The sequence below is a fragment of the Salminus brasiliensis genome, chromosome 3 (genome assembly GCF_030463535.1).
Source record: "Salminus brasiliensis chromosome 3, fSalBra1.hap2, whole genome shotgun sequence".
Classification (NCBI taxonomy): Eukaryota; Metazoa; Chordata; class Actinopteri; order Characiformes; family Bryconidae; genus Salminus; species Salminus brasiliensis.
Genome location: NC_132880.1, coordinates 5,605,812 through 5,618,929, shown reverse-complemented (window position 1 = coordinate 5,618,929; position 13,118 = coordinate 5,605,812). Strand labels below are relative to the sequence as shown.

Below are 13,118 nucleotides of genomic sequence, written 5' to 3'. Positions count from 1 at the left end.
ACAGTTCAATGCTGGGCGACCTTACACCCCTCTAACCAACGATTCTGGGTCAGCTCTGAAGCCGTTGCATCCCTCAACCAGGAAAAAAAGCGGATAAGGAGATGAATGAATGAATTATTTATAAAATAATACACTTTGAGGACAAAATTATTGGGACGGCTGCTAATTCATTGTTTCTTCTGAAATTAAGATAATTAAAAAAGAGTTTATCCTGCACATCCCAAAAGTACCATCATTCCAGAGAGCGCAGTTCCACTGCTCAAGCCCCTTTATACCCCTCTAGCCCAACCTAGATGGTGCCAAAACGTTCATGCTTTTCTGCGCCAGGGAGTCCTATTCTATTGCTGATACTTCTCTACAGGGACTACACAATATGCATGTGTGTGTGTGTGAGTGCATTTGCACATCTGTGTCAACAGTGGGTGCAACTTTAAGTAGCTGAATGCATTTATTAGAAGGGGTGTCCACAAACATTTGGACATATAGTGTAAGTAGTGGTTATATGAGAGTCACTTCAAAGTCTCGTCTCATTCCTGCATATGTTGACGGTGCTTAGAGGCTGAATCTCCTGTAAGTTACCCCTACTGTTACCTAGAGCTGGAGCCATTCTGGCTGGTGGACACTTATATGAGACAGCTTGGAACCTCAGCGCTGTCTCCTTCATGTTCCAGTAAAAGTCTGGATAAACAAGAGTGCTCCAACATACTGCTTTACTGTCTGCTAAGTGCACTTCTCAGGGAATGCAGAGGATTCAATTTTGTCGTCAGATTTCTCTGTAAAGCTGAGCTTTACCACCGAAGCATGGTCTTTCTCCAGGCCTGCAGCCAGAGCCACCTTTGATAAGAGTGGATCCAGTTATATGGGTTGACAGATTGTACAATGGAGAGCAAGCGTGTGAGTATGGGAACTTGTGTGAGAACTGTAGTGCTGTGGCAATGAGCTTGGCATCATTACACATCACTCTCACATTCCTGTCCTTCTACAGTTTGTTCTGCTGGTGTTTGCTCACTGTGAGAGGGCCAGACTGCTCCAGAGCTGCAGGGCCCGCGGAGGAAACACCTGCAGCCTGCAGTCCCAGACACTGACCATCAACAATGCAGCACGTTCCCAGATCACTGACCACAACTCTTGTGTATGAACACCTACTTTTTAGAGCTTTAGACAGCAGTATAACTTGAATGCACACCAGTACACCAGGGCCTTTTTTGGAAAGAGGAGGGTATGTGACATGCTGAAGGCCACTGCAGCAATAACAGTGAAAGAACAATATATTTGGACACCCCTGCTGACTTCAGATATCCCTTGGTGTTTCATCCCAGGCTGGATTTCATGTTCCATATGATTTCCTGCCTTTTATGTGCTCGCACAGCATGGGTGTGGTGCCTTGAATTATAAAGACAACAGTGCAGCATCTCCTGCAGTTTACCATCGAGTGTCCACTCCAGTGTAGCAGGAGGACGCTCTCTTTAAGGCCTGCAGTGAGATCAGCCTCAGGTCAAGTGACTGGGGTTGGAGTGTGTGTGTGATGACACTTCTGTGTTGTTTCCTGGATGTGTTTCATCTACAACTTTTTTATGTTGCATGAGAAAGCACACAGTCCTTAACACACGGTGCCAACAGAGGGAAGATTCCCTGGACCCAGTTTTCCACAGTCTTGAACTGCAAAAGACCCCATTAATATAAATGTAGATAGAAGCAAACCTGAATGTACAGCAGGACTATTCTGCCTAAGTCCAAAAACGAATCCCTTAGACTGTCTAACTCAACTGCAGGCTAACAAAACTCTGAAGCCAACTGTAGGATGACAAAGTTCTTTCTGAACCTGAATGTAGACCACAAATGTCTGTCAGAACCCAACTGTAGAAAAGAAAAGTCTGTGAATCTGACTGCAGACCACCAATTCTGGCTGAACCTAAAAATGTCCAACAAACAAACTGTCTGGATCTGACTGTAGACCAACAAAAGTCTGTCTGAACGCAACTTTTGACTGACAAGATTCAGTTTAAACCCGACTGTCAACAATAAAATGCAGTCTGAAATGAAGAAGTCCTACAAAACTCTACAAAATGCAGACTGACAACATTCTAACATTCAAATTCTGTCAGAACCAGACTGCAGACCGACACATTTCTCTCTGAACCGAACTTGTCATACAAAACCGGAATTGTCTCAACCCAACTGTAGACTGTACACCATACAAAATTCTGTCTGAACTGTAGACTGACCAAATTGTCTGCACCTGACTGCAGCTTGACCAAATTGTATAAACCCGACTGTCGACAATAACATTCTGTCTGAACCAAAGTAGTCCGACAAACTCAAATGCAGACTGACAACATTCTGTCTGAAAGCAACTGTAGACCAACACAATTCTGTCTGAACCGAATTTGTCATACAAAACTGAAATTGGTGGAACTCAACTGTAGACTGACAAAATTATGTCCGGGCTCAACTGTAGACCAACAAAGTTGTCTAAACCCAACTGTGGACTACCAAAATTCTGTCTGAAAGCAACTGTAGACTTACAAAACTGTCGGAATCTTACTGTAGACCAAGACAATTGTGTCTGAACCCGACTGTAGACTGACAACATTCTGTCTTAACTCGACTGTAGACTGACAACATTCTGTCTGAACCCGACTGTAGACTGACAACATTTTGTCTAAACCGACAACATTCTGTCTGAACCCAACTGTAGACTGACAACATTCTGTCTTAATCCGACTGTAGACTGACAACATTCTGTCTGAACCCGACTGTAGACTGACAACATTCTGTCTGAACCCAACTGTAGACTGACAACATTCTGTCTTAATCCGACTGTAGACTGACAACATTCTGTCTGAACCCGACTGTAGACTGACAACACTCTGTCTTAATCCGACTGTAGACTGACAACATTCTGTCTGAACCCGACTGTAGACTGACAACATTCTGTCTGAACCCGACTGTAGACTGACAACATTCTGTCTTAATCCGACTGTAGACTGACAACATTCTGTCTGAACCCGACTGTAGACTGACAACACTCTGTCTTAATCCGACTGTAGACTGACAACATTCTGTCTGAACCCGACTGTAGACTGACAACATTCTGTCTGAACCCGACTGTAGACCACAGAATTCTTTCTGAACCCAAATGTAGACTGACAAAAGTCTATCTGACTGTAGCCAAACTAAATTTCTGCCTGAAACTGACGGTAGACAATAAAATTCTGTGTGAACCAGACTGTAGCCGGAGACGACATGATGAAGACATGAGTCACTGTGCCTCAAAGACACATATAAAGGCTGTGATATTCTGAATCGTGGAGAGTGTGGGTGCAGGGAGAGTGGGGGTTGTCTCTGCAGACCAGATGTTTACACTCTAGCTATTAATGTTGTAGATTGGAGAGGGGTGCTGCTCGGTGCTGGTGCCTGTTATCAACACATATATAGGTATGTGCTGGGAAAATCCAGCTTTTTCGGAATGGAGACTGATCGGAGGGTTCTGGCGCAGCGAGGACATCAGACCATTTTTAAAGCCTCTCACGGTTCTGACTAGTAGCCCTCAACCTCCGAGCTCCTTCCCTTCCTCTGATCTCCTCTATACTGTTTCATTTGCTTGCTTTTGTAAGTTATTTGTAGTGGGATCAAAGAGAAACATGCATTACTGTTCTCCTGTGGGGAGTCGCAGCAGGCCGTGTGAAGCAGCAAGATCACATGGGGTTTGTGTTTGTGTGTGTGTGTGTGTGAATTCCCCTCTGTCACCCTGCCAAGGTAAAAGAGGCATGCTGTACTCTGATATGAAGGAGATGGGGATTCAAGACATGAAATAAAAATATGCCGCCTTCCCGACTTGCTGCATCTGAATGAGGACTGAGAAGAACTCGATTAGAAAAATGTGAACAGGAAGAGAAACTTCGGGACAACATCGGGACGCTTGCAGGAATGGGTTCCGTCTCCCTGTGTCGACCACAACAACAAAGCAGTGCTCTACTGTCCAACATATGTAGTTATGCACAAGCAGCAGATTCCGTTCTCAGCAACTCTACAGTCGCCTAGTTTAAAGACATCCGGCCTCATCATAAAGGACTGATATCATGCCAACATCCCACATTCCTATCTCATTATCCCCTATCGATTCTCTTATGTGGACATTCAGAGAATCCCACAAAATTCCCCTGAGGATGCTGGCATGGTGGCCCAACAGATTCACAATTACAGATTCCAAGACCTATTCATAATAATGGACTGCACATTTCTCTACATCTGTCCTGTCTTGTGCCCAACAGATTCCAGGTAGACTCCTACACCATCATCCTACATGTGGAAACTAGAAACCTGGGACCAGGACATGTGCCGGCAGTGAAAGGGTTAACCCCAGCCGTCTGGACACATTACGGTCCCTGCAGGCACCTGTGAATCCACTGTGTCTCGCTAAACGTTCCCTCAGGCCATATCTCTCACCTGCCACTAATGACTTCTTCAAGGGTCAGGCCTAAAAGGGAACACAACTCCATTTTGAGGAGACTGACCACCACAGAAAGCATGAGTAAGACTGTCTGACCTTGCAGTCTGCAAGACGTCCACTGGACATCTGCAGTGGTTGGATGCTTGAAAAAACACTTTTGTTCTCAACATCTCACAATTTCATGATAAATTGACCAATAGAAATGCTCTAAAATGCCTTGCCGACACGTTCACAGTGATAAGGACTGTCTCGGTCAGGAACGAGAGCTTTCGACCAAAGCAGGATAGGAGAATCCAAAGCCGTCATGTAAACACTGCCAAGAAAACTGGCCACAATGACCATTCGTGGCATGGGTGGACCTCGATTATGGTGTTTTTTTTATGACCATTACTGCAAAATCTCTGCTTTACGAGGAGGCCAATTCATTCCACAGACCAACAAAAGCTGTAGGTCCTTAGACAGAGCTGGGCGATATGGAAAATATTTATATCACGATATTTAGAGACATTTTTTACGATATACAATATTTATCTCAATATTCTGTCATGTAGACAAACTGCTATTCAAATATTCTCCCATACTGAGTCCCGTGATTTTTACTTAAAATATGCTCCACTCTATTCTATCACTGACAATATTCATGATACACTTATAAAAGCATATTGTGTACTAGAGCTGGGCAATATGACGATATTTTATCGTATCATGATAAGTCTTGATATCGTGATACACAACATGCTTTTCTAACCATATTGATACATAAACACCGATCAGCCGCAGGTTTCATTACGGATTTACGGATTAGACTGGTTTAATTAGCTGAAGATGTTGAGCAGATGTTGATTAAAAATCAGAAAATTTTCGGAATATTTGTTTTTAAGAATCTGATGTATTTAGTCTGTGATTACATGCATTGTGATAAATATCGTATATCGAGGAAAAGTGTCATTAAATACCGTGATATAGTATTGCTCCCATATCGCCCAGCTCTATAGTGTACCACCATTTACATTTACGACATTTAGCTGACGCTCTTATTCAGAGCGATTTACAAGGTGACTCATATTACAGATGTGGCCCAATGTAGTGTTAGGAGTCTTGCCCAAGGACTCTTATTGGTGTAGCGCAGCATAGTCACCCAGACTGGGAATCGAACCCCAGTCTTCCACATGGTGTAATAGCTCACTGGCAGATAGTGGTGTTATCTGTTGCGCCACACCAACCAGGCCACCATAACCAAATTTTTCACGATGCAATAAAATATGGTCATATTGCCCAGCTCTATCCTCAGATGTGAACTATGACATATGAGACCCTATGAGACTGGGCTGTCCCATCATGCACCGTTGCAGTTAATACTTTTGATGGCTACGGAATTACAGCTAGGAGGGAAAATGACAGGCTGCAGGGCGCAGTTAGCTGTGCTGCAAAGTACAAGCGTGAGGCCAAAGTGCTGTGGACCTGCCCCACGCCAGGAATTTTAATCTGCTCAGTGATCTCCAGTTCGGCCATTTCTCGAACCAACGTTAAAGCGTTTCACAGCGAGGCGACGCGGCTCGCGAGCAAACTCCGCCGTGACGTCACGGCCCCCGAGGCGAACGGGAGCGCGCCTCAGGCGGAGGAGCCGAAAGTAAACACACGCTGCTGAAGCTCGAATAAACTGTTAAAATAGGACGTAAATGTGAGGGATGTTCCTAAAACACGCTCGGAAAGCGGTGGGGATCTTTTTTAGATGCTTATTTTTGGCCTTTGGGGGGGAAAAAGGAAATGTACAGGCTGAAAGACTGGAGGTAAATGTTTTAAAATGATCTATAGTACCGTTAGTGGCCTTTAAAGAGTATTAACACTCCCCTCGTTTATATACACACACTCCTTCTCTCTCACACACACACACACACACACACACACACACACACACACACTAATCCCATCCTGAAGCGACTCAATGAACAAGTTCAAACCAGCAGCAGCAGCAGCGCCGAATCTCTGAATCACCGAATCACTGAATCGCTAATTCGCTGAATCTCTGAATCACCGAATCACTGAATCACTGAATCGCTAATTCGCTGAATCTCTGAATCGTTTGATCCCACAGATAAACTCAAGCGAAACGAAACTAAAGGGGCAAAATCGTCATTTTCAAAAATGATCTACAAGCAGTGCAACTTCCCTTTTCCCCAACTTTCCCCCACTGTTCCCTTCACACAGTGAAACCACGGCAAGTGCAAAGGATGCCCCAAAGCAGTGGAAATAAAGCTCATCCTGGTACGGATGTAAAAACTGAGCTCCATCGCTCAAACTGCGGATACTTTACCCGTTTGCGTCGTAGTGGCGTGAAACCCGCAGAGGAGCGCCATCAGCAGCCCGGTCGCCCGCGCCGCAGAGCCCCGGAGCCGGTCCATATCTCCCACAGCCCGCGCCTTCTGACTCTACCCGGAGACTACAGGAGGCAGCAGCCAGCAGCCATGCGAGGAGGGAGACCGGTGGTGGACTGGTGTGTGTGAGAGAGAGACTGGACAGTGTGGGGTTGTTGCCCACTCCAAACTCTACAGAACGCAGATGAAGGTCGTTGGAGTGTCTCTCCACACTGCGTCCCTCGCATCCACTTTTCGTCCCTCTCTCAAACTTTCTCTCCCTCCTCCTTCTCCTCCCTCCCTCCTTCCCCTCCCACGAAGCGGGGTCTCTCGGGACAGGCTGAGGGAGTAAAACCAAAGGCAGGCTGAAGGAAGTGTAATAATTGCTTAATACAGGGGCTGTGTTAAAGTAAACGAGGACCATCAGCCGTGGGTGTGGGTGGTTTTTGGGTGTGGGTGGTTTTGGGGTATGGGTGTTTTTGGGTATGGGTGTTTTGGGGTATGGGTGGTTTTGGGTATGGGTGGTTTTGGGTGTGGGTGTTTTTGGGTATGGGTGTTTTGGGTATGGGTGGTTTTGGGGTATGGGTGTTTTTTGGGTGTGGGTGTTTTTGGGTATGGGTGTTTTGGATATGGGTGGTTTTGGGGTATGGCTGTTTTTGGGTATGGGTGGTTTTGGGGTATGGGTGTTTTTGGGTATGGGTGGTTTTGGGGTATGGGTGTTTTGGGTATGGGTGTTTTGGGTATGGGTGTTTTTGGGTGTGGGTGTTTTGGGTATGGGTGTTTTTGGGTATGGGTGGTTTTGGGGTATGGGTGTTTTTTGGGTGTGGGTGTTTTTGGGTATGGGTGGTTTTGGGGTATGGGTGTTTTTTGGGTATGGGTGTTTTTGGGTATGGGTGTTTTTGGATATGGGTGGTTTTGGGTATGGGTGGTTTTGGGTGTGGGTGTTTTTAGGCATGGGTGGTTTTGGGTATGGGTGTTTTGGGTATGGTTGTTTTTGGGTATGGGTGGTTTTGGGTATGGGTGGTTTTGGGTATAGGTGTTTTTGGGTGTGGGTGTTTTTTGGGTATGGGTGTTTTTGGGTGTGGGTGTTTTGGGTATGGGTGGTTTTGGGTATGGGTGTTTTTGGGCATGGGTGGTTTTGGGTATGGGTGTTTTGGGTATGGGTGTTTTTGGGTATGGGTGGTTTTGGGTATGGGTGTTTTTTGGGTATGGGTGGTTTTGGGTATAGGTGTTTTTGGGTGTGGGTGTTTTGGGTGTGGGTGTTTTGGGTATGGGTGGTTTTGGGTATGGGTGTTTTTGGGTGTGGGTGTTTTTTGGGTATGGGTGTTTTTGGGTATGGGTGTTTTTGGGTGTGGGTGTTTTGGGTGTGGGAGTTTTTTGGGTATAGGTGTTTTTGGATATGGGTGGTTTTTGGATATGGGTGGTTTTGGGTATGGGTGTTTTTTGGGTATGGGTGTTTTTGGGTATGGGTGTTTTTGGGTGTGGGTGTTTTGGGTATGGGTGGTTTTGGGGTATGGGTGTTTTTGGGTGTGGGTGTTTTGGGTGTGGGAGTTTTTGGGTATAGGTGTTTTTGGGTATGGGTGGTTTTGGGTATGGGTGTTTTGGGTATGGGTGTTTTTGGGTGTGGGTGTTTTTTGGGTATGGGTGGTTTTGGGTATAGGTGTTTTTGGGTGTGGGTGTTTTTTGGGTATGGGTGTTTTTGGGTGTGGGTGTTTTGGGTATGGGTGTTTTTGGGTATGGGTGGTTTTGGGTGTGGGTGTTTTTTGGGTATGGGTGTTTTTGGGTGTGGGTGGTTTTGGGTATGGGTGTTTTTGGGTGTGGGAGTTTTTGGGTATAGGTGTTTTTGGATATGGGTGGTTTTTGGATATGGGTGGTTTTGGGTATGGGTGTTTTTGGGTGTGGGTGTTTTGGGTATGGGTGTTTTGGGTATGGGTGTTTTTGGGTGTGGGTGTTTTTGGGTATAGGTGGTTTTGGGATATGGGTGTTTTTGGGTGTGGGTGTTTTGGGTATGGGTGGTTTTTGGGTATGGGTGTTTTTGGGTATAGGTGGTTTTGGGATATGGGTGTTTTTGGGTGTGGGTGTTTTGGGTATGGGTGGTTTTTGGGTATGGGTGTTTTTTATTCTTCTTTCCAATATACGTTTGTCACATACTACACACACACACACACACACACACACACATATATATATATATATATATGTCACAAACAAGAATGTGTCTGCGTCCCTTGACTGACATTCACTCATCATGCATGATGCTGAACTTTCCCACACTTGTGGTCAGTCTGGTCAGTGAGATGGTGGAATGGCAGTAATGTAGCAGGGGTTATCTCCACAGTCTCTCCCTGTCCCCGCCACACTTGCTTCAACAGGACCTGGACACTGCTATCAGTAGAAGGAATCTCCTGTGATAGACAGCAGACCCAGGCTTGCTAGTTAGATAAATGAGGGTTACCCATGAATGCCATTCGAACACATGCGTAACAGAAATACACACAGCCCTTTTGTTGGGCCTTTAAACATGCAGGTAGGTATCTGTTCCTGCAGGGCAGTGTAGATCAGTTTAGGACATCAGTGTTCTGCATAGCAGAGAGATGACAAGGTTCTGTCTGGCTAAGTCTCAGAGTTGGTAGAACAGAATGCACCCCCTACCCACATGAAATGGGATCCACTTCGTTTATTATTGCCATGTGAGATTGATCGGGTTTATGTTTGCCTTAGGACTCTCTAGCGTGCATTAATGCCTCAGTTAAATGGCATATTGCTACAGGCCCAAAGGTAATGCCTTACAGCTAAGAGCATTTGTACAAGCTACAATGATCGATTTGTATTTATATGACTTATTTACAACTGACATACTATTATATAATCTTTATAATCATGGATATAATGATGATATTCTGTGTGATCTTCCTTAGGATTCATTGCAATTGATATATCTTGATTAATGTCCTGTTTCTAACTACATCACATTAGATCTTCATTTAAACAGCATTGAACAGAGGCAGAAACGTCTTTAAAAATCACCTGTAAAATATCACTGCTGTCCAATGAAAAACATGTATCTCCATTTTTGTCCGTTTTAAGTTTTCTCTATGGTTTGAACCCTGTAGCGTCTCTGTCCACTGTGTCAATCATTCTGTATGAGGGACCATCCTCTAAATTACTTGGACAAAACCCTTAATTTACATTCACTTCCATTCAGAGTTACTTTCAGAACAGATACATGTTTTTCATTGGACGATATTAGCAATTTTCATTTGAAAGTTATGACACCCTCACATTTATCACCAATTCAGATGTCCAACATTAGAATCAGATGCAGAACATCAGCCTGTCTTATTTAAAGCTCATTTCATGATTGTTGAAGTGAGGGGTGAAGATCGTCAAGGTCAGACCCAAAGAGTTCTCTGAGGCCTTCAGGGAGAAGGTTGTAGATGCAGATGTCTGAGTCTGGGAAGGGGTTTAAAAAGATCTCAGAACAATCAGAAATCAGTCGTTCCACTAAATCATTAATCATTTACAAGTGGAAAACATTGCCAGCATGACCAGGTCAGGGCGTTCTAGCAAGTTCAGCCCAAGAGCAGACCACAAGACCCGTGAAGAGGTCTCCAATAACCCTAAAATGAAATGTCATCACAGGATCTACAGGTAGCTCTCGCCACCACTGACGTCAAAGTAGAGTCTACCGTCAAAAAGAGACCAAACAAGTCTAATTTTGCTGGGAGGACTGCAGGTTTGCCAGAGAACACCTAGTTTTACGTGAGGAGGTAGAGTAATGTGAAATGTATGACTGTACAGGAAATCTCAGCATAAATATTGCCGTCACCGTCAAAAAAGTGCTGATAACCAATTTTCTAACCTGCTTATAGTAAGTTTTTTTTTTATTGTTTTTTTTATTGTAAAAATTTGCAGCGACACGGTCATAGCACATCTGTGGGCTACGCTATACAATGACTTACCTAAAGCTGCCAGCAGCGGTGCACCTCTGAGGAGTCTTTTGGCTTGTCTTCTGGATTTAACTAAGGTTTGTCACAGACTTGAGCGAACCACGCTATCTGGGCCATTCACAACGATACTAATCGCCTCCTCGAGAGCCTCCATACTTGCGGGATATGACGGAATATTATGAAATGGGGGATTCGGACGGGGCCAAAATCACCACTTCCCCAAAAAACGAATCCTGTCTGAGAAGAGCTAAAGACCAGGACGTCTGGACCATTGTGCTTAGGACAGATAAATCGTGAGTCTTGAATTTTTACAGAGCAAAATTGGCTCATTCAAAAAGTAGTCAGGACATATCCAAGCCTAAGTTTTCTGACATCACAAAGACAGTCCAAAACGCGCTGTGTTTGCAGCTTAGTGTTCAGATACAGACAGTATGGACTGGTCAGTAAATAGCATCTCTGAAAACTTTAACAGTGTACACACCACCCCCCACACCCCCCCACCAGGGCAAAACCAAAGAAACAAGCTTGGGATACTAAACCTGTCTTGGCTGATTGACTACATTTAGGAAGTCTGTGCAAATTAGCTTTTTGGCCGAACCATGGCTTCAGATAAAGATGACAGATCTGTATTAAGGAGCAGTAAGACACTGCTAACGCCTGCCAAAGTCCTGCAGCCAAACTCCCGCGGCTTCAGTTGAGACATGTGAGCAGATGAGGCTTTACACGATGCAGCTCTAATTGAGAAATGCACACAACTGACATCATCATGAGCCAGGCCTTTGTCCCCGGGCCAAGATGCTCACAAAGAGGCCAAAAAAGCATGAATTTGGAGCACAGGAGCCAAGCCCCAACCCTATCAGGCTGCTCCCTGAGGGCCTGTGAATCGAAGGGAAGGGGGTAAAGCTATTGAAAAGCACTGCAGTAAAAGCACAGGACAAACCAGTTCAGTTCTACAGTCCCATAATGCTTCATCTTCTTCACTCTTCCTGCAGCACATTCGCCCACATTCCCTGCTCAGTAGGGATGTCTTACATGCAAAAAGCGCGGACCTTCGCACAGGAAATGGCCATTGGTCAAGATACACAATCCATAAGGCAAGGGTCATTGCTCAGTCTGGCTGCAGGCGTTCTGCTAAATAGCAAAAGTACGCCTTGAGTACGCGTACTACAATAATGGTCTGGGCTCAAGCAGCAAAAGTCACTGGGGCTTTTCAAAATAACAGCTTCAAAATAACCAAAAAATGGGCTGGAAGCAAATGTTTGGGCACTCTACATGGTCACTACTTGGTTACACCTGCTTTTAGTTCTTGTTTGGAGGTTTTGGACCATTTTTCCTTGAAAACCTCCAACTTGCACCTCTTGAGGTTGTTTATTGTGGTTTTTGAGGTGCGTTTAGGATCAAAATCCTGCACTGTAAAAAATGTCCGTACATTTTACAAGCCATGATAGTAAAACACTGTAAACTCTTAAAAAAGGGTTGAACACTGTAACAGTGAAGTGCCATAAATATCAGTCAAAACTCTTAAAAAAATAATAATTACATTTCTTCTCTGAAAAAAACATTAATGCAATGTTATCTAGTCAGAAACAGTGTTTTTAATAGGAATAAAATCCATAAAATTGATAGAAAAGCCAATATTTTTGGCTGTTTTGCATTAATTTGTTGTGAAAATATTCATTATACTAAAAAAACTGCTGTTTCAGCAACATACCATGGATTTGAGAGTGCGACATTTTCAAGTAAAACTCCTTTCCCATTGGCTCCTGGCATCATCCTTTTGCATATTGTGTGTGTCCCCTTCCCCTTTACTCACCGTCAGTGTGTAGTCATTCCTCCCAGGGTGTCTTCTGTTGGGTCGACATGTCAATTTGATGTAATGGTCGACTGCTTGGGCTCAGTGTTGAAGAGCAAGTTACTTTCAAGGCTACATTGGTCACTCTTGCATTACCACAGGATGAGTAGAGTAATTAAATTAAAGACTTAAAAAGTTGTTGAGACTTGAATTTATTACAGTGCATCTCTTTTATTATAGTAAAGTACTGTAAACAAAACAGTTATTACATATAACATTTTTGGTTGCTAAACAAAGCCTTTACTGTAGTGTCTGATACATTGTGACTGTATACTTTACTGTGGAAATCTGGCAACCACAGCTGCCAGCATTTTACTGTAAATTTTACAGATTTTGTTTTACAGTGTAGAAGCCATCCTCTTTTCATCTTCAGTGTTTTTTTAGAGATGGTGTGATGTTTACTTGCAGAATTTGCTGGTAGTTCATTGAATCCATTCTACCTTCAACCAGGGAAATGTTCCCTGTGCCACTGGCTGCAGCACAAACCCAAGCTTGATCGATCCACCTCA

At 44.2% G+C, this 13,118-nt stretch overlaps 1 protein-coding gene across 1 annotated transcript in view; it reads right to left on the bottom strand.

The window, feature by feature from the left end:
* The window catches only part of col5a3a (collagen, type V, alpha 3a), a 99,429-nt gene extending 92,401 nt beyond the window's left edge, over positions 1–7,028 (bottom strand). The window contains exon 1 of the mRNA XM_072675290.1: positions 6,768–7,028. Within this exon, the coding sequence (XP_072531391.1) occupies positions 6,768–6,855 (88 nt within the window). The 5' untranslated portion in view covers positions 6,856–7,028. The remainder of the gene's footprint in view (positions 1–6,767) is intronic.
* Positions 7,029–13,118: the final 6,090 nt, after the last annotated feature.